The 20,989-nt window shown below is 34.2% G+C and overlaps 3 protein-coding genes across 4 annotated transcripts; 2 read left to right on the top strand and 1 right to left on the bottom strand.

Moving 5' to 3' along the window:
• Positions 1–1,305: 1,305 nt before the first annotated feature.
• Positions 1,306–5,092, top strand: LA1 (La protein 1). The gene is made up of 10 exons (XM_022039252.2): positions 1,306–1,463; positions 1,562–1,640; positions 1,896–2,045; positions 2,329–2,471; positions 2,690–2,838; positions 3,442–3,543; positions 3,626–3,995; positions 4,334–4,481; positions 4,605–4,692; positions 4,771–5,092. Exons 1-10 carry the CDS (start codon positions 1,413–1,415, stop codon positions 4,868–4,870), a joined length of 1,380 nt encoding a protein of 459 aa, XP_021894944.2. The 5' UTR covers positions 1,306–1,412; the 3' UTR covers positions 4,871–5,092.
• A 1,066-nt stretch (positions 5,093–6,158) lies between these two features.
• Positions 6,159–14,657, top strand: MYB3R-4 (myb domain protein 3r-4). 2 transcript variants are annotated; one of them, XM_022039235.2, is made up of 12 exons: positions 6,160–6,420; positions 7,065–7,279; positions 7,868–7,922; positions 8,134–8,191; positions 8,794–8,888; positions 9,035–9,138; positions 9,226–9,354; positions 9,894–11,739; positions 12,164–12,507; positions 12,643–12,757; positions 13,235–13,468; positions 14,304–14,657. In XM_022039235.2, the coding sequence occupies exons 2-12, from the start codon at positions 7,203–7,205 to the stop codon at positions 14,427–14,429; spliced, it is 3,183 nt and encodes a 1,060-aa protein (XP_021894927.1). In that variant the 5' UTR covers positions 6,160–6,420; positions 7,065–7,202; the 3' UTR covers positions 14,430–14,657. The 2 variants fall into 2 exon arrangements, with proteins under 2 accessions (XP_088063812.1, XP_021894927.1); XM_088207686.1 differs by lacking the exons at positions 13,235–13,468; positions 14,304–14,657 and adding an exon at positions 12,968–13,110 and having other exon boundaries at positions 6,159–6,420.
• Positions 14,658–16,388: 1,731 nt separating this feature from the next.
• Positions 16,389–20,725, bottom strand: ASP3 (aspartate aminotransferase 3). Its single transcript, XM_088208481.1, has 12 exons — positions 20,488–20,725; positions 19,960–20,031; positions 19,722–19,783; positions 19,556–19,639; positions 19,308–19,407; positions 19,087–19,207; positions 18,728–18,891; positions 18,429–18,566; positions 18,034–18,155; positions 17,641–17,735; positions 17,226–17,346; positions 16,389–16,750 (listed from the first exon to the last, which is right to left on the bottom strand). The coding sequence occupies exons 1-12, from the start codon at positions 20,683–20,685 to the stop codon at positions 16,669–16,671; spliced, it is 1,359 nt and encodes a 452-aa protein (XP_088064607.1). The 5' UTR covers positions 20,686–20,725; the 3' UTR covers positions 16,389–16,668.
• Between the last annotated feature and the right edge of the window lie 264 nt (positions 20,726–20,989).

Here is a 20,989-nt window from a genome sequence, read left to right as displayed (position 1 = left end):
CTTTGAAGTATATGTGAATATATATATATATATATATATGAATATTGATATTTAAAACGCAGTGAATGTAATGTTCTTCGGCTATAACACACGATATAATCTCAAACTGCGAAAACCATTACTAAAATATCTCTAATAAATCTCAACTTACTAACTTGTCAAACACACAGATTACTGGCAATAAAATTACTGAATAACTTTTTTAGTTACATTTCTACTGGATAACTCCGTCTAATAAATTAAAAAAGCAAAACACAACACATGACAATAACGAAAGATGAGACACACGGCATGGCATATGACAATGCACGATATAAGTGGTACTGACAATTTGCAACTACATCAAACAAGCTTTCCCCTACAACATTTAACCACAGAACTTTAGTCCTAAAGGCCAGTCTTAAAAGGTTTGGTTACATCTACTCACTGTTGGGCAATTATTACAAACATTATGACCATGTTATTATGATGGATATGTGGTCATAACCATTTGAGATGAAAGTCAAACACATGTTATATACTCTGCCTTTCTTACAATTTAAGCTTTAAGAGTATTCTATATTTTTCTTTACCTTTACCAAGTTAGTAATACATGATATCACCTAATCTATCAACCAAACTTTGATCTAGAATTTTTCTAATCAAGATTGGACTACAACCCACCTACCATCTCAATATTCAACCTAGTAAGCCCTCGAAATTCATAATTTATTTATTTATTTGTATTAAATTTCATATATTTATTACTAATAAATTAGGAGATCCTCTAATTTTGAACATTCCTAATTATTTAATTAGACTATTTATTGTTGTTTACAATGTAAATAGGTAAAACGGTTCACTAATATATATATATATATATATAAAACTATATGTAGTGCTGAAAAACACATACGTATTAATATATATTACTTAATTTTTTATATGTATTGCACTACATTAAAGTTATTATATATATTTTTATAAATTAATCTGATTATTTTTGTTGATTAATTAAGTGGGGGGAATGTGTAAGGTTTTCTCACTATGTGTAAGTTATTATCCTAACAAAAAAAAAAAAAAAAAATTGATGTCCATCCTAAATTAATTTTATAATTTTTTGTTTTGAAAAAATTAACACTTTTAGAAAAAAAAAATAGCGTTTTAGATTTATACTAAATTTAGCATAAAATTTATTAAATTAAAAAATAAATATATAATTTTAAACCATGAGAATATTAGATTTTCAGTTTTAGGAAAGTTTTCAATGAAAAACGCCCGGGCTGCCTGGCCAGCAGTGGAAATTGAATTGGTAGGAAAAGGATATAAATTTAACCCGACGGACTGAAGAAGAATTTAGGAAGCCCACCCACAGAAAAACCCTAAACTCTCTCCTTCACCTTCTCTCTTGTTTCTCTTTCTCTTTGATAACAATGGCGTCTCCTTCTTTGGACGAACAAACAGCAAAGGCCGTTCTTCGCCAGGTTTCATATTTACTCTTTTTCTTTTTGTTTTTCAAGTTCCTTTGACGTCCTAATCGCTTTCATAAAACCTGGATTGTGTTCTCGCCGTTATTTTGCAGGTTGAATTCTACTTCAGCGATAGTAATCTTCCACTAGATAGTTTCCTGAAGAAAACTATCAGTGAAAGCGAAGATGACAGTATCCTCATACGTAGCCTCTTTCTGATTGTATATATACATATTTTACGTACATTTTTTTTTTACTTCTTCAGATTTTCTGATTTTTGTCTTCTCTGTTTTAAAACGAAAGTGATCATTATGAGTTAGCTATGGAATAGAGGAGTATTATGAGTTTAGTCGATGGTTTTTTTCTTTTCCAGTGTATGGTGAGATGTTTAAAAAAAGGAATTCAATCAATCATTGCGTGTGTTTGTTGATCTTAACTACGAAATAGTGGTAAGCTTGGCATTGATATGCTCTTTCAGTAAGATGAGGGAGCATTTAAAGTTGGGGAATGTCAAGCCGGAAGAAGTACCTGAAGATACTGTGAAATCTGTGGCCGAAACTCTTAGAACCTCTTCTTCCCTAAGAATTTCTGAAGACGGTGAGTTTTTCTCGCTTAATAGAAGTAGAGGAGAATTTGAAATTTCAGAAGTGAGTCATTTTCTTGCAACATAAATCAGTTATTATAAGGTTGTTGAACACTGACGGCTGTGGTGTTTCGAATTTATTAGTGTCTTTTAGCCGCTCTTGCCTAATGTTAATGTTATTTTAAGTCGAATAAGTGAAAATTTGGGTTACAATGTTTAGTGAGTTTTATGTATTTGTTCTTCTTTCGAAAGAGAAGACTATGTTTTATATTTTTTGTTTTGGTTCGGATGTTGCAGGGAAGAAAGTTGGTAGGAGCTCGGAGTTGTTAAAGGTGGATGACTTGATAGAGCAATTGGATACAAGAACAATTGCTGCAGCACCACTTGAGTATAATATTAAGCGGGAAGATATAGAATCCTTTTTCACTCAGTATGGGAAGGTACTGGATCTTTCATATTTCAATGACTATAGTTGGGGTTATTCTTCTGCATGTTTTAGTGCAGTCAAAAAGTCAATTTTTTGTGTTCCTTTATGAGAAACAGATTTTGGTAATAGTATATGCTATTTTGCGCACTTCTTTTCTGTTTGCATGACATGATAGAATATTTTAGGATCATTGTTCTTTCTATATATATTTATGCACTTGTATTTTTCCAGGTAAACAGTGTGAGGTTGCCTCGTCATGTGGCAGACAGAAGGTTATTCTCTGGAACTGCTTTGATTGAATTCTCAACTGAGGAAGATGCTGAAAAGGTCTTGAAGCAAAACTTGGTTTATGGTGGAATTGAGCTGGAGCTAAAGTCAAAGTAAGCCATATTTGTTCGTCTGGTTTAACCAGATGGTACTACCTTCTAGATTGTACTTGTTTCCTAACGTTTGAGACCTTCATCAGTGGGGACCATAGAGTGTTTATGACATTTTTTTGGTTTGATGGAAAGACCTTGTTTTCTCCTTTCTAAAGTCAAGATTCAGAAAGAAAACCTATTGAATTGTATCTTGTTATGGAAGATACAAAAGGTTCATAATTTCCCGGATCAATTGATGGGCATTTTCTTAATCTCTCTCTGGTGTCACTTTTCTCTTTTTTCCTTTTTATGTATGTGTGCCCTTCAGACTTAAAAGTTTTTTAGCAAATATGTACTGATGGTTTTCTTCTGTTTTGACTTTTATTGGCTGTTGGTTTTGAATATTCCACCCTTATTTTGTTTGAAAAGCTGCTTTTGTTTCTTTGGTATAGATAACTTTGTTCACCGCTCAATAAAATAAAACATGGAAGGCAAGAAGATATTGTACAATGGTGTATAACTTGTTATTTCATCTGCTGTGTCATCTCTCTCTTATCTTCTTTATTGGTAAGAAGTAATACTTTGCATGTCTTCTAAGACATCACTTCTTTTTTTCCAATTCAGAAAGGATTTTGATGCAGAACGAGTAAAAGATGCAGAGAAATTTGGCAATTCTCGTTCACAAACAGGTGCTAGTAATAAGAACAGTTCTGAAGCTGAAGCAAAGTAAGAATCCAACATGATGAGTGATGTCTTAAATTTCACAGCTTCATAATGTTTTGGATCTGATTTTACTCAATATTTACAGCTATCCGAAGGGCTTAATTGTTGCATTTACATTGAAGAACTTGTCTGGTGGAGATTCTCTAGAGGAGGACCAAAATAATGATACTGTAAATGCTCAAAAAGTAGACGGGGAGATACATTCCTCAGAGAATGCTGCCGAGGAAAGTGAATTGGGGGAGCCAGGAAAGGTTAATCAAGAAAAGGCTGATGAGGAAGGTGCCTCAGAAGACAAAGCAGAAGATACCGATGATAGTGAGAAGCCCTCTGAAGTCACACATAAAAAATATGAAAATAAGGAAGAAAAATCAACAGCTGCTGCCTATAAAAATGATGAGAATGTTGTTTTGCGAGAGGATTTGAAGGAAATCTTTCAGAAATTTGGAAATGTGAAGGTACAGTGATGTTTTCTTAATGCTTTGGTGTTTTTGTCTTTCTTATATGCTTTACTCTCACATTGCTTCCGTGAACCATTCTCTCAATTTTTTGTTTTATTGAGTTCCTATATATTTTGTGGGATGGGCAGAGGTAGTGATTTGGGTAAGTCACTTTTATTACTGGGTTAACTCTTGAGTTTGCTTTTGTATATGCTTGATGCTTTTAAGGAAATAAGTTAGTTTGCCTACCTGTTGCTGTCTCCTGACTCCTTGAGATGCCTTCATTATTTCCCAAATTCATAGTCTTTTTCCCAATGTTATTCTGACATTCTCCAATGATCTTCTCTCTTGTGAAGTTCATTGATTTCAGGATCGGAGAAGAATCTGGATATGTCCGGTTTGAAGAGCCTGAGGCATCCCAAAAAGCTCGTGCAGCTGCAGTCCTAGCTAAAGAAGGTGGTCTGATAGTGAAAAATTTCATTGCTACCTTAGAACCAGTGACTGGTACACAATCTTTACTTGTTTCAAGTTCCATGCCGAAATTTCTTTAATCCACCACCTTTGTTTATCCTTCATTAGACTTAGCAGGGATAGGGAGCTGATCCTTGTTATGTAATTTGTCATCAGGTGAGGCTGAAAGGGAGTATTGGAGCTTATTCCGAGGTGGTAACCAAGATAAACACAGGGAATATAGAGGCAAGGGCTACAGAGGAAGGTCAGTTTAATGCTTGTACGTATAAAATTGTCTCTTCACTAGTGTCTAGTAACAGTTTGTTTATTACTTGCTCTTCAGGGGAGGAAAGTACAATAGAGGCGGCAAACAAGGGTGGAGTAGAGAAAACCATGGTGCAAGTGGTCGCCCAAATAAAGTTCATAAGATTGGAGCGGTGTGAGAGTAACAGAGGATTTTGATTCCAGTTTTGCACGAGAACCTCGACAAATAGTTTTTTTTACTGGGAGATGGATTGCAGTTCCTCTTCTCTCTGTTTGGGCTAGCAAGATAAGTTAAAATCGTGTTTGAAGATAAAGACAGTACCATGTTTTTTAGTCTTTCTGTAACTTACTGATTAAAAAAATAGTTTAATCTTTCTCTTAATATATTTTTGATTTAGTTATTTTTTATTATTTTTTAGATATTACGTGTTAAATTTATTAATATATATTAATTTTTGATTAATTTAAATATAAATTAAATATTATTTCTGATGTCAGGCAGATATTATTAATTCAAATAAGAATAAATAAAGCATAGACTAAATCTATATTATAGCTAATCCATAGTTATTCATATATATATATATATATTCATTTGTTATGAACATATTTCACCTACTTAAATATTTTGTTCAAATTAAATCGTACCACTTTATAATGTATGACTACATTTCATGCCTTTTATTTTATTTTTTAAAATTATTTATTTTTCTGTAACGTTATTGTGGATGTTTAAGTATAATTATTTGTAAAAAAAAATAATAATAATAAGAATGTAAACGATAATACATAAATATAAGATTATATATTTGTGAATTGAGGTTGGAATCTAATTTGGAAGAATTATGACAATTAATTAAAGTCTTCAACATCAATCTCCAATTTAAAACAAACAAATAAATATAAATAAAAAGTTACCAAAAATTGAAAGATTTATTAATCTCGCATCAATAATTATATCTTTCTCCAACGACGTACCATTAGTATCATTATATTATTATTTAATTACACAAATTTAAAATTACTTAATAATTTAGGTGTTGTTATAATGATATTTGTTAGTAAAAAAAGATAATGATCAGGTGTTGATTTTTTCTTTAGCTGGCTTGAAATGAATCACATTAAATTAACATAATCCTGACCTAATAAATTCTTTTTATTTTATAATTTTAAGTTAATTTTTATAACTAGTAATCTGGAAATAAAATTTTAAATATATTAAACTGATTATTAAAATCGTCCAAAAAAAAATTCTGAAATTGATTATAAATTGAAGAAAAAAAAAACAAAAGAAAAAAGGAAAAAGGAAAAAAAAAAATTAATTTGGCCGTTGGAACTTTTGAAAAAAGAACCCAAACAGCACTTAAAATGGACGGATCAGATTTTCACCTGTAATGATCAGAGCCGTCCGTGGGCACAGAGATGCTCGATGTTTAAGCATAGGGTTTGAAAACTTCATTTCCGCCCCTTTATGTTTGAATAGCTCTCCAGACCGTTTCGTTCTCTCTCTCTCTCTCTCTCTAAAAACGCTTTTTTTTTTTTTTCCTCTCCAAATCCACTCTCCATCTTCTCTATCTCGTCACTTGCTTCCGTCTCTGAATCTGGTAGTGCACTTGTGGATCTCTCTTCCTCTCTCTGACTTCATTTGGATCTGCAAATGCGCACCTCATCTGTATCATCGTCATCTCTACTCAGCTTCTCCGCTTTTCAATCTTTCAAGCTCAGCTCGGTGAGTGTTTTAGGGTTTCATTTTACGAATTTTGGATCTTTGCATTCGATCTTTGTATTTCTTCTAAATTCAACTCGATACTCTTGAACTTTGATGCTCCTCAACTTTGAGTTCTAGAAATTTGAATTGAAAAACGAACGTTTTGGTGCCTGAATGACTGTATTGCAAATTCGACATTTTGTTTTTTGATTTTGAACTTGGGTTTGAATTTAATAATTTATTTATAATTGGTGGGGTAATGTCTAAGTTTTGTGAATTTGAATTCAAATCCTTCTATATTCTCCCTAATTAATGATTCGGACATGTGACAAAAAGTAATTAATGTCAGTTTAGTCTTGTTTTATACTGTAATTTGTCTCCTTGAGTTTAAATTTTTTTTTTTTTCATCTCTTGTGTTTTAGCTTATAAGGAGAGTAATGTTTTCAAATTCGGTGTTTGTAGATGTTAAGGTTTATCGTTATGCCATTTTTGTTTACCGATCATTATATTTTGCTGTGTCTACATCAAATAGAAAACTCCAAGTGTTAATTGACCAAAGTAAATGATATTTTCTAACACCTTGGATCTCCTGCCGTTCCTGAATGGGAAGAACTTTTTTTATTTAACTTTTTTACTCTGTTTCATTTGGTGCTTGTTTATTTTAGCTCCTGGTGTACTCCTGCAAGAAGGGAACTTTAATATCTTGCTAGGAAGATTTATAATGATTTGGAGAACATATTGTGGAGATAACAGACGACGAGTGGGCATTGGCATATGCAGCCTATTTTGTCAGTCAAGAAACTATGCAAGGTGAAGGTACAATTTCTACTCCCGCAGAGGGGCTCACTGATGGCGTCCAGAGAATGCGACATCTTCATGGGTATGCTCTAAAAGAAAAATCCAGAATACACAGAAAATATGGTATATTATGGAGATAAAAACGATTGATTATTGTGATTATGTACATTGTTAGTATGCATTTGCTCTTTCTATATGTTTAAGCACTTACAACTAGTGTTCAATAGATAGACCGATGCAAGTAGTGATGTGCATATTTTTCACTCCTTTACCTAAATACAACTGAAGGTTTTGGTACTTAATAAATTTTCTTCATAATAGTCAAAACATAGATTTGTGTTGTTCTTATGGTTCAACAGTGTTTAAGGGGGTTAACTTAGAAGTTGAAAAGAACTATAGAGAAATAATTTTTACTACTATTTTTCTTGTGTCCATGACTGAAACTTCCCAATAGTTATAATTGACGTATCTTCAATATAATTAACCTTGACCAGAATTTGTTTCTACAATTGCATCGTAGGCTGCTAATATTGTGCTCTATCTTGTGTTCTGTCTTTCAATCAATGACATTTCTTTGTGATTGTTATCATGGATTATGTGCGCGTTTATTGAGCACATGGCCTCTACTCTATCTAGAACTGATTTTGAATAACATTTTCGACATTTTTAGGAGAACTAGTGGCCCAACAAGACGTTCTACTAAGGGACAATGGACAGCTGAGGAGGTGGATCTTCTGTTTATAATTTTTATATTTTTATTATCTCCATAGTCGTAGTTACAACATCTCAACCCAATTCTAAGGAACCTTGATGCAATAGTAGTTCGGTTAGATATTTCCTTCTGTTGTATGATAACGTTTTCTTCACATTGGTGAATATCGGCATATTCCTGCATATTCCTTTTTGCTAATTTTTGGTGGATGAACATTTACTTAGGATGAGATCTTGCGAAAGGCAGTTCAGCGTTTCAAAGGAAAGAACTGGAAAAAGATAGGTATGCTTTTAGTATAATTATCTTCTTTCTGTACCACCAAATTATGGAATAACACTAGTTTAGATCTTTGATTGTACTTATTTCTTTATCAATGTTTATGTTTCTTTAATTATGAAATTCCACATTTGTCACTCTTTCCATTTTATTTGATTTTCTTGTAAGTAAGGTCCTTAATTTAGCTTTTAAAATCTTCGTAAATAGTCATTATTGATTCTTTCGGGTAATTTGAAAAGAAAGGTAGAAAAACTTTTTAGGGAATGAAGGTTTTGCCTTGTGTACAGAGGTAGATGTGTAGTCACACATACTCTTTTAGGCAGATGGGTGAGTTGGTATAGAGCAAGAGAATTTTCTAGAGGTCACTGATTTCTTCTTCTCCACAATGAAACATTTGTATTTGGCACCCCCTCAGTGCCTTCCAAAGTTTTTTTTTTTTCTTTCCATTTTAGCTAGTGATGGTCCTATTATTAAAGTCACTGCATTCCATGAATATTTTACAGCCACTATTTTTCAAGCACAAAGTAGTACTTAAACTGGTGGCTTCATTTCTCATTATGAATTAGCATTGTAAACATATGGTCTGATTGTAATTGGACCACTTCCAGCGGAATGCTTCAAGGATCGGACTGATGTACAGTGCCTCCATAGATGGCAAAAGGTCTTGAATCCAGAACTCGTCAAAGGTCCATGGTCAAAAGAGGTGATTAATAATATTTGTTTCTTGTCTTCATGTCTATTCATTCCCTGAATTGACATAGCCAGCTTCTGAATTGGTTGTGCTATATGAATGTTATTTCCATTGTATTTAATCTAACAAGAAACTGCTATATTTCGAAATGTGAACAGGAAGATGAAATAATAATTGATTTGGTGAACAAATATGGGCCTAAAAAGTGGTCCACTATCGCTCAGCATTTACCTGGGCGTATCGGGAAGCAATGTAGGGAAAGGTGCAATAACAAAGCTGGTGGTTCTTGCTTTCTTGCATTTGTAACTGTATTTTGCATTTGAATTCACATAGATAGTTATTGATGCAGATGGCATAATCATCTAAATCCTGCTATAAATAAAGAGGCATGGACTCAGGATGAGGAGTTGACTCTGATCCGTGCTCATCAAATTTATGGAAACAGATGGGCGGAGCTAACAAAGTTTTTGCCTGGAAGGTATGCCCCATTTATTATGCGAAGAACAGATGTCAATTTTCAGAGATAATTTTTTATAAAAAATCATATCATACATATTTTATATGTCCTTTTGCTTGTTTTTTTAATAGATTATTTTCATTTATTTCCTCGTATCTGCTTTTTTTTTTCTTGTTGAAATGTTCTGTATTTGTTTATTTATATTAGTTTATATTCTTTTGAATAAAAATTTATACATTTCAATAATTAAATATACTTACACAGTAATAATAATACAATGGACTTTCCAATAAGAAAACAACATAATCAATTTCTTAACGAGGATATACATAGCATGCACGGCTTGATTCGAATCCCCAAACTCATAGAGGGGAGTGAAAGTACCAGCCATCCATCCAGCTAAAGGATGGTTGGTATATCCAGTGTAATTTTTTTCTTATTATGTTTTTTGAGGAAATGTCCAATGTGAGTTAGTGCAACTGATAGCCAATATTAAAAATTTTGAAGATAATACTTAATTTCAATGAATGATGAGATATCTCTGCTGTTGTCATCAACAGGACAGACAATGCTATAAAAAATCATTGGAACAGTTCTGTCAAAAAGAAGATGGACTCCTACTTGGCATCTGGTCTCTTAGATCAGTACCAAACCCTGCCTCTTGTTGGACACCAACATAAGCCCATGCTTTCATCTTCTTCAAGGGTGCAGAGCAGTGGAGAAGATAGTGGTCCCAAAGGTGCAGCAGACGCAGAAGATGAGTCAGAATGCAGCCAAGCTTCAACTGCAGTTGGTTGCTCTCAGTCAACTAGTGAGCTGCCTAATGCAATTGTGCTTCCAAGAGAGCAATTCCAGGTGCCAGAAATTTCCTGTGGGAAAAAGGAGCAAAGCCCTGGTGCAGCATCTTGTTCAGAACACTATTATACTTCTTTGGAAGATGTTACATTCTCTATCCCAGAAATAACATGTGACATGGTGTACTCTTCAAAATTCCCTGATCAAAATTTTTCTCATGATGTTGCAATTTCTGGAAGCCAGGATTACCAATTTAATTTACAGGACCTACCTAATATTGCTTCGCTGGAGTTGGGGCATGAACCATCAGGATTGCCAACTCATTGTATCAATGCTAATGAAAGCCAAGAAATTCGAAATGTTTCATTTCAAGAACCAGTAGGGTTAGGAGCTTCTGCTGGCTCTGAGAAACCAGCACATATGTTGATATCTGATGATGAATGTTGTAGGGTCTTGTTTTCTGAGGCAATGAATGAGGGATATTATCTTCCTGGAGCATTTACACAAGGTTCAAATATGGTTGATATGGGAGAATGCAAGAATTCACTGCTTTGTGGGTGTTCAGACATCCAGATGCCTGAAACTGTCAGAAATTCAGGTTCACCATCTTGTCCTTCAAGGTCTGATATAATGATAACCTCATGCAGTCGAAATATTACATCTGTTCCTCCCCAATTTTCAGCTCATGATGGTACAGTTATATATAGTAGAGAACCCAGTCAGTTAAATTGTCACCATTTTGAGGTTCAAGACCCAGAATTTGATACAAGTGCAAATGATGGCTTTATCTATACCAATGACTCTGCCAATTCCCCATGTGATGATGTTACTGGTAACTCATGTCTTCAAGAGCAACCATATCTTGCCAAGGATTCTTTGAAGTTAGTTCCAGTGAATACTTTTGCTTCTAGATTAGATGTGCAACATTCTCCACCTATTGAAGATAAGCTAAATGTGCAAACAGAGCAGCAGAACACAGGAGCTCTATGTTATGAGCCTCCCCGTTTTCCCAGCTTGGATGTTCCATTTTTCAGCTGTGATCTTATACAATCTAGCAGTGATATGCAGCAAGAATACAGCCCTCTTGGTATCCGCCAACTGATGATACCTTCCATAAACTGCATGACTCCATTTAGATTGTGGGATTCGCCATCTCGAGATGGTAGTCCTGATGCTGTGCTGAAAAGTGCTGCCAAAACTTTCACTGGCACACCGTCCATTTTAAAAAAGCGTAATCGTGACTTACTGTCACCATTGTCTGAACGAAGGATTGACAAAAAGCTTGAAACAGATATGAGTTCTAGTTTAAGCAAAGACTTCTCACGTTTGGATGTCATGTTTGATGCAAGTGGGAATCATCAGAAGTCATCTCTGCTGTCTCTGTCACCTAAGCAAAGAGTTAGTTCTGGACCATGTGTTAAAGGCAAGGAAAATCTTGGTCTTGTTTCTGATGGTGAGCAACAAGTAAATCAAAGAGATGACACTTTGTTATCAAACGAAAAAGTTCTGGTGGAAACTCTAGGTGATAATAATTCCCAGGATAAGATAATTCCAGTAACAGTTGGAACTGATGCTAAGGGAAAGGGTGTTGTTCATCCTGTAATCCAAACTGTGAGCTCTTTGTTTCCTTTCTTTTTTAGTTGCAAGTTTGAACAGTTAAATCACTGCTGCTGATTCTATTCCCTTTTAAGTTTTGATTTCATGCAAATAATACTAACTAGCTGTGTAGTTTCTATTTAAGTGGGATACTAAGTTTACTTTTCAATATTTTCTCCAACTGTGATCAAAATGTTATTAATTTGGTGTCGCTGATTTTACATGTTTCTAGTGTTCCTATAATTATTCAACTAGTTTCTATTTCAATTTACTTGCTGAATTTGATATCCAGATCTGAAGTTTGCATCCATTTTATTTATCACCATGTATATCCTGTGTTTTCTCTTTTGTTCTTTTGTTGCTTAATGTATACACACGTTCTATTGTTGGAATCAATGTTTTACCTGTTTTAATCTCATTCTCTCGATCTCTCTCTCAGGATCAACACCTTTCTGGAATTCTTATTGAGCATAATCTCAATGATTTGCTATTATTTTCTCCTGATCAAGTCAGTTCCAAAGCATTCAGAGAATTACTTTCCAGCACTCCAACCCCAAGAAGTCAGTGTCGCAGAAGCTTGGTTGCTGCATCAAATCAGGCTGTCCCATCAGAATCTTCATCTGGAAATCAATGCTTAGCTCTTAACTCTCCTACTCTCTTCACAAAGAACAGTGATAATCACCTGGTTGTGGATAGTTCAACTCAATTTGTTCCTTCATCAACATCCCTGGAGATTAGAGTTGATAATGTAGCGAGTGATGGTGCTATTGAAAACCTTAGCATGTAAGATTCACCTGGTTTCTCTTTCATTCTTCATAGCTCATAATTTTCAATGTCAAGGGACCTTGTTTATTCTTTCTAAATCTGAGGCCATAACTGCTTTTAATGAATTGCTTGGCTAATGGTGTTTGTTTCCAGATTTGGTGGAACTCCATTCAGAAGAAGTATCGAGTCCCCCTCTGCATGGAAATCCCCTTGGTTCCTAAATTCTTTTGTACCTGGCCCTAAGATAAATACAGAAATTACAATTGAGGTATGATCCCTTCTAATAGGCTACTGCTTCTTTTAGTAGATGAAACATTTTATAGTTTTCATTTTTAGTCACTAGTGTTTTTATGAATAAGTATATGAGACGTAAAATTAACCTTAAAATATCTTCATGTATCAACTACCCAGAATCTATTCTCAAGCCATATTCTAAATACTTGAATTTATTTTTCCCTTATATGTTTTTGTGGTTCAGGATATTGGGTTTTTTATGAGCCCAGGGGACAGAGGCTATGATGCCATAGGTTTGATGAAACAGTTGATGAAATAGGCTACTGCATCTTTTAGTACATGAAACATTTTATAGTTTTCATTCTCAGCCACTTGTGTTTTTATGAATAAATATATGAGACATAAAATTAACCGTAAAAATTTTCTTCATGTATCAACTACTCTGAATCTATTCTCGAGCCATATTCCAAATACTTGAATTTATTTTTCCCTTGTATGTTTTTGTGGTCAGGATATTGGGTTTTTTATGAGCCCAGGGGACAGAAGCTACGATGCCATAGGGTTGATGAAACAGTTGAGTGAGCACACTGCCTCTGCTTATGCTGATGCCTTAGAGGTCTTGGGAAATGAAACTCCTGAAACATTACTAAAGGAGAAATACTCCCACAATTGTAACATGGATAAAGATAACAATCATGCACCTCGTTTGGAGAACAGATCGGATTCAGCCGCTGCAAGTGCTTTGGTATGTCTTATGTGCCACTTTGTAACTGCTATACTCCTGTCCCTTTTTCTCATCACTTCTCCCTTGTATACCAATACCTCTCCCTGCCATATTAGAGGTCAGGTTCTTTTCCGCTCCGTGTCCTTAGCAAATTAACCTACCTGAGACTAACACAACTTTGGTTCCGGCCTAAACTTTGCTGGTGGCTGGTTAAGTCATGCAGTTTGTTTGATTTCTGTTTTGATTATGGTTTTGTAAATTAAGAAAGCCAGAACCAGGTTTCCTTTTGAGTTTTTTTTATCAAAGAAGTTTAGTTTTCAGTTTGATTTTCGCCACAGAAAAATTGGTTTAACATATAAACTGAACTTTTGAGGGTATATTTAGAAGTTGCTAAAACATTAGGGGTATAATCCATAAAATTTATAAACTATCTAAAAGTATAAGTAAAAATTATAAATAAATGGCTAGGTTTAGTTTTTAATATTGATTTATCTATTTTATCTTAGTCACATTTAGTTTATTTTTACTAGTTTACATTATTTTAATTAATTAAATTGGTTTTAGACTGACTAAAATAAATTCGGTTTCAATTTCCCTTTTGAATATTAATTAGATTGATTTTTAGCCTAATTCAGGTTCAATTTTCAGCTCATTTTTTCAGTTTGGTTTGTTATACATAATACCTATAATGGTTACTTGTTAGCTTCCTCTTCTAGTGCTTTTAAAACCCAAGCCTCCTCCTAACTTCTCTTCCAACAGGACGAAAATTACTTACTCTCACAGTTCTTTTATATATGATGCCTGGGTTAAGTTAAGAAATGAGATTAAAATATTTGTTTTGTGAAACCTTTTGTAGCCCGAACGTCGGACTCTCGACTTCAGCGATTGCGGAACACCTGGGAAGGGAACAGAAAGTAGAAAATCCTCAAATTCAATGAGCTTCTCAAGTCCCTCATCTTATCTGTTGAAAGGTTGCAGATAATGGTTTTCTTATGACTTGTCATATTTTGTAGTTTATAATTCTATATATATATATATATATGCTTGCTTATATCAATTTTTTGCTCCCCTAAAATGGGTTATCCATTTGTCACCGTACCTTGGATTCAATTTAATCAAACATTGTCAAGGTGTATTAAAGCTTTTCCTCCTGTGTTCATATTAAAGAAGAATGTATCATCTTGTGTTGTAAATGTTTTCCTTCTTCCAACTTCTCTCCCAATAACAGTTTTTTCTTTTTTAAATTATTTTTGGTAAAGGAACCTCTCAGAGCAGTCCGATGGCACCAAGCTGAATGATTTTCTCTCATACCAAGCCGAATGAACTAGATCTGTAGAATTCAATTGAAAGTCTACACCTATATAGGTTTGTAATAAGTTAAGAAATTTTATGAAATTGATTACAAATTTATACGTAGTCTAACAAGAAGGATTTAGAAATCTTTCTTTCGGAACTGAAATTGTACACCCAGACGGAAAAATTTAGTAGAATAAAAAAAATATTTCGGATTTTGTCAAAAGTTAGTTGTTTTTTATCCACTTAAAACTTTTATAGGACCTAAAAGTTTTATCACATTCTAGTAGAATTTTCACAATCTCCTAATTAAAATCCCTGAAGTCATTTAGAACAAACCAGGAATAAAAAAGTAATATTAGAAAATGATAACAATTGATTTTTTAGAGATTTTTAGATGCAAATTAAACAACAAATTATAATTTCTGTTAAATTTCAATATTAATTTATTAATTTCTCACAATTCTTTTTAATTTTTTAGATGTAATTTTCACCATCCGTTAATTAAATAGTGTGACTTTTCACATAAATTGTACAAAAATTCCTGATTTAATGCGAATATTGCCTTGATAAACATCTTATTAGAAAAAAAAAAGATGAAGATTGACCTTCTATAAAAATTTTAATGGACTTCATATAATATATTTTACATTTATCCAAAATTATGGAGTTTTAAATGTTAATTACAAATTCACTTAAAATTTTCAAATATTGGTTTTAATCATTTTGGATGAGATTTTTAAAGAAATAATCTTTTAGAAAAAAACATTCACTTATATCCAATATCTTATGACGTTACTACTGTAAGTATACTAGGAGTTTTATATTTATTATACTTATTTTCTTTTCTTTTTTGGCTGTTTATCCACTTCCAATATTAATGTTATATCAATTCTATCCCCATCTTTTTTTTCTTTGCGCGAAGACGATCTCTCTCTCTCTCTCTATATATATATATATATATTATATATATTTTTTTTTATCTTACTGTCTTTAATATTCTTCTCTCCTTCAACTTGAGTTTAACCCTTGGCTCATCCTCCTCGATGGCTATCGCTTAATCTTCTTCTCCTTCTTCCATGGCTGCTCGACCAAAATCACTCATTCTTCTTTCGCTTTACAATCAACCCGGTTTATAAATTGCTTCTCTTACTAAGATTCCGAGAATATTTACACCCTCTCACACGTTACCATTAAAGATTACAATGGATAGAAGGAGATTAACAATCTAAATGTCACACAACAAAAGCAACTTGCTGCCTCGGTTCTCAGTTTACTCAGACTCAACTTCTCTCTTGCTCCTTACTAAGCATGAATTGCCATTGACAAACTATTTCATAACTATAGCTAGCCTCATGTCCATCTTTTCCATCTAAAGTTCATACTTTATGGCGTCTCTAAGTCTATTAATGGATACTTTCAAAAATTAAAAGATCTTAAATTACTTACTAATCACTATCAAACATAACCATTCTGAGTTTCATTTGGTTCTAAAGATTTTGGAAGGCCATCCTCTTGATTCTATAAATTTTGGAAGACCATCCTCTTAGATAACCACAGTACAGTAATTAATCTAAATTAACAAAAGCTGCTACTATGACAACCTCGACGACGTCAAGGCTTTATATGTTTCATATAAGAAAAATGATAATAATAATCAGGTAATTTCCTTTTTATTTTGTACCCTTGATATTGCTCGAGAGCAAGTGAGGTAGTAAGGAGTAGGGAAAATGAGTAACTTCCAAAATTCTCAGGTTACAGATTCTTTCTCCAATTAGCCCCAACAGAAAGTAATACATTCCCCTTTGGGGGGACATTATTACAGAAAATTGAAAAAAAAAAAAAACATTTCCCCCAATAAAAAAGGTTAAAATGAGTAGAAAAAGAAATTTGTCTGAGAAACAATCCATAATTGTGGTAGATTTAATTTAAGCACGAGTAACAGCTGCATGTATTGCATCTGCAAGATGCGGGACTCTCTTTGAGCTGAGACCAGCCATGCTGATCCTCCTGCACAATCAGAAACAAAAAGTAGTACACTTGTTTTGCTTAAGAAACAACTACCCACACATGCATTCTTTGGCGACCCAGTATCACCATGAATTCTGTTTTCTGCTCATGAACTCATTAAATGCATGTAACCAAAAATTGTTTCCCCCACTCAAATTATATGCCAGGAAAATGCAAGAAGAAGAATCTACTTTAGACCAGGCACTTATATGCCTGGCAACACAGTAACCCAAAACCCGAGATTAGGAAGGGTTCAGAGATGAACTTCCTGGATGCTAAAGTTCATGTTAAAATGACTCAACTTCTCAAATTATACACATGGGTACAAGTGCTGCTAGAACCTTCAACACCATAAAGACCAGATGTTCACAATTATGGTTTAGCAACCAAAATTAGATGTGCAAATGATGCCAAACACATCCAATTTGTATGTGAATAGATTGTGTTTAGTTCAGAAAAAATAAATAGTGATTACCCATCAGAAGTCATGTAGATGTGGTACTCTTTAGTCATGAAGGCAACTTGCTTTGAGTTCAATCCAGTGAAAGTGAACATTCCAATCTGCTTGATAATGTGAGTCCACTCACCAGGTGTACCTGCCATTTAGCAAGATGAGATGCATTCAGTGGCAAGAATATCTCAGTATTGTTAGAGCCTTCTTTTAGAATAAAAAATATGTAATCACATAGCACCAAAGGGGTGCAACTCGTGTACAAAATATCAATTAGGTCCCCTAAATTTTAGGGATGAATAGGAATCTTCTCCGTGTATTTAAGTTACCATTGAGTCAGTGCACGCCCAAATTGTCCTTGTTGGAGATCTCTCCTCATCCTTAAGGCCTTGTCATAAAGGGATACAGAAAAGCTCAAGAGAACTAGTAAAAAGCTTACCTCTAGCACGTAGAGCATCAAAAAGTTGCTGCCGCATGCTGATAATTCGGTCTGCCATCGCCTTCAGCTCGACAGTCCATTCATTGTACATGTCCCTGTAGATCATACACCTCTTTATTTTTCTTTTTGGCACATGATCACATTTAAACTTGCAGACAGAAGTATAAAGTACAGACACGAAGCTTCTTTTCTTGGAGTCTACTTTCTAAATCCATCAAAGAGTTGAAATCACATATACCTATTTTCATTTAATCAGTTTAATGCTTCATGCCTAAAGAAGGAAATGAACAATTCTGAAAGAAGGAAGTGATGCATCTGATAATGTATCATTTCCCCCTGAAATTCCTTTTGTTAATGGCACAAGTCAGACATCCAGCATATTCAAACAATTACCTGTCCCTTAGAATTGTGGCCACAATAGATGCACCATGAATTGGTGGGTTTGAATACATGGGCCTGATTACAAGTTTTAGCTGGCTCTCAACCCTGCTTGCCACATCAGCTGTCTTGCAAACCTACAAGGAATATAATTGATATTAGAGGACAATAAAACGGGTACGACGTCCACTGTCCAGCAAACCAAGGAAATTAAAAGGATTATGGTCCATATAATTTACAACGGGATATAAGAGCTCGTATAGAGAAGTGTGAATAATTACAGCACTGTGCAAAATGTACAATGACATAGCTTTGATTGTATTCCAGAAAGACAACAGTATCAAGAACTGTGATTTTTTAAAACAATTAAGTTAAAGCATCCAGTAATAAAGTTGTTCATAGAATCTCACAATGCTTAGGGCACCAACACGTTCCCCATAAAGTCCCATGTTCTTTGCATAACTTTGGGCAGCAAAGCACTCACCACCATCGGCAACAAACATACGAACCGATTGAGCATCTGCATCTAGACTTCCACTTGCAAAACCCTATGATTACAACAAATCAATTTCATCAAGTAAGAATTTGATGTTGAAAAGAGAATTATTATCATTTCCTTTGATGAAATGTATATCCTTGAAGAAAATCCAACTACTGCCCGTATTGTTTTTCCAGTTTACTTTTTTCGGCTTAAAAGTTAATGCCCTACCTGATAAGCACTATCAAAGAAAGGTAGCAATCCCTTTGATCTCATTAACCGTCGGATCTGCTCCCATTGTTGAATGGTCGGATCAACACCAGTTGGGTTATGAGCACAAGCATGAAGAAGAACGATAGCTCCTGATGGAGCAGAACCAAGGTCTTCTAGTAGGCCTATTAACCAAAATGGAGCAAAATGTCTTGATAAATAATGAACAAAAATAAAACTATTAAGTAGCTATCCAATATTTATAACACCAAAATCACTTCTGCAGTTACGAGAAAACAATGAAAAGAAATGCATAATTTGCAAGAATATTTCACACCAGATACCCTAACAATTCACTAGCACAAAAGATTACTCCAAACCTTGGAAGTTCAGCCCGCGTGTTGCTGGATCATAGTAACGGTAAGTTTTCACAGATAAACCAGCCATAGTGAAAACTTTTGGGTGATTCCCCCATGTTGGCTGGGGAATGTAAATTGTACGCTGCATAAAGGTTGAGTACTTTAACACTCTGACTAAATAGAAACATATATGATCCAATGGAAAGAAAAAAATTAATTCTAAAAGAAAATATGCTAGTTACCTGATGATAATGTTTTGCTAAAAATTCTGCCCCAACTCTGAGTGAACCAGTACCAGATAAACACTGCACTGTAGTAACCCTGTTCTCTCTTATAGCAGGGCTATTGCATGTAAAAAATAAAAAGAGCAATTAGCAAATAATTCTTTACAAAACCATCGGAAAACAAAATCCCAAAATCCAAGGTAAACTTCACAAATTAAAGTAATTGATGTATCCTACAAAACACAAAATTTTTTTGACCATTTTACCTGTCAGCACCAAAAATGAGCTTAGCACTCAATTTATTGAATTCAGCCAATCCGACAATAGGAAGATATTCCTTGACACGAGACCTACACGCCGTGCAGAATGTAAGTCAATTCAGGGCTTCAAGAAAAAGTGATGATAATACTAACAAAACTCAAGAAAGTCTACTTGTCGTTTACAAGCTGCTGCTCAGCTCTTCTGACAACGTTCAGAACAAGAGGTTTTCCTTCCTAAGACAACACATAATCAACACTTTCCGTTAGATGAATATACGATCTCCAAGTGCAATTCACTATATTTTAATTTCCTAATACAAGAATCTACAAGAAGGAAAAGCCTAAGAAGAAAACTAGAGAGAGAGAAGGAAAGAGAAAACAGCTGCCACTATATCAATTAAAAACTTTACCTCAGTTCGATATGCACCAACTCCCAAATTTAACTTAACCGGGCTGGGATCTTTGTTATACGCGATTGTTACCTATTTGTTGAAGTGCGAAAAAGATACATCTCATCAAAAGCAAATAAGCCAGGTAAATCCCACAGAAATTAACTAAAGAGCTAACCGGACTCGCATCAAGAATTAATCTGTAAACTATCAAGTAATAAAACTCGTTGATATATGCTAAAATCGCTATTGATAATGAACTGTTATGTGAAATCAGGAACAATCGTCCCAAGAAAAAAAAAATGTATCAGAATTAACAAACATAATATGAACACGAATACTGGAATATATTTAAATAAAAATGTAAAACAAATAAAAGCTAACTTCTATACGCGTATAATTACGACAAATACACATTCAAACTAAGGTGCTTTTATGTGAACTAACAAATGCAAAAGCAACATGAAAACACGTGCAATTATGTATGGTAAATGGAGCTACAAGGAACGGACAGAGAGAGAGAGAGAGAGAGAGAGAGTGTGTGAATACCCCGAGAATAGGATCTTCAGGTGCACGAACAAGGTGAGCGAAGACAGAGTCACGATGGAAGGCCGCAGTTCGAGAAGCGGTTAGAGTGCCTTGAGAATCTATAACTGACGGTGAAGAGTCATTAGAAAGGTGCCTGGACAGAGTGCTTAGCCTCCGATCAGTCGGTGAAGAAAAAGAAGACGTGAACTCAGCGCGCATTTTAGCCGGTTATGGATGCTCTTTGTTAACGTTCGCAAATTCTTTCGGCAGAAGAAATATTCTCCATTGGGGATTTGACTGCCAGCTTTTATAGTTGGGAGGAGTAAGGGAAGAGAAGAGGAATGCCGTTTCCTTTTGGTTACGTGGTTTTTGGATCATAATACAATTTTGTCTGAAAATATATATTAGTTTAATTAACTAAAATAATTTGATTTACCTTAATTAACTGGAATTAATTAGGATAATTATAATTATAAAAATAATTATTAATGGTTAAGTAATTTATAATTTTTAAAATGTGGGG

The sequence above is a fragment of the Carica papaya genome, chromosome 7, assembly GCF_054855325.1.
Source record: "Carica papaya isolate Zhongbai chromosome 7, ASM5485532v1, whole genome shotgun sequence".
Taxonomy (NCBI): Eukaryota; Viridiplantae; Streptophyta; class Magnoliopsida; order Brassicales; family Caricaceae; genus Carica; species Carica papaya.
The sequence above is the reverse complement of the archived record's forward strand: the minus strand, read 5'-3'. Positions and strand labels throughout refer to the sequence as shown.

Coding starts and splice junctions, on each gene's coding strand:
- LA1 (XM_022039252.2), top strand. CDS start 1,413: ATGGCGTCTCCTTCTTTGGACGAACAAACAGCAAAGGCCGTTCTTCGC. Junction 2,839..3,441: donor GAGCTGGAGCTAAAGTCAAA/GTAAGCCATATT, acceptor TTTCCAATTCAG/AAAGGATTTTGATGCAGAAC. Junction 4,693..4,770: donor GGCAAGGGCTACAGAGGAAG/GTCAGTTTAATG, acceptor CTTGCTCTTCAG/GGGAGGAAAGTACAATAGAG.
- MYB3R-4 (XM_022039235.2), top strand. CDS start 7,203: ATGCAAGGTGAAGGTACAATTTCTACTCCCGCAGAGGGGCTCACTGAT. Junction 7,923..8,133: donor GACAATGGACAGCTGAGGAG/GTGGATCTTCTG, acceptor ACATTTACTTAG/GATGAGATCTTGCGAAAGGC. Junction 13,469..14,303: donor CAGCCGCTGCAAGTGCTTTG/GTATGTCTTATG, acceptor AACCTTTTGTAG/CCCGAACGTCGGACTCTCGA.
- ASP3 (XM_088208481.1), bottom strand. CDS start 20,685: ATGCGCGCTGAGTTCACGTCTTCTTTTTCTTCACCGACTGATCGGAGG. Junction 18,892..19,086: donor ACGCGGGCTGAACTTCCAAG/GTTTGGAGTAAT, acceptor TTTGGTTAATAG/GCCTACTAGAAGACCTTGGT. Junction 18,156..18,428: donor GTGTTGGTGCCCTAAGCATT/GTGAGATTCTAT, acceptor TATTCCTTGTAG/GTTTGCAAGACAGCTGATGT.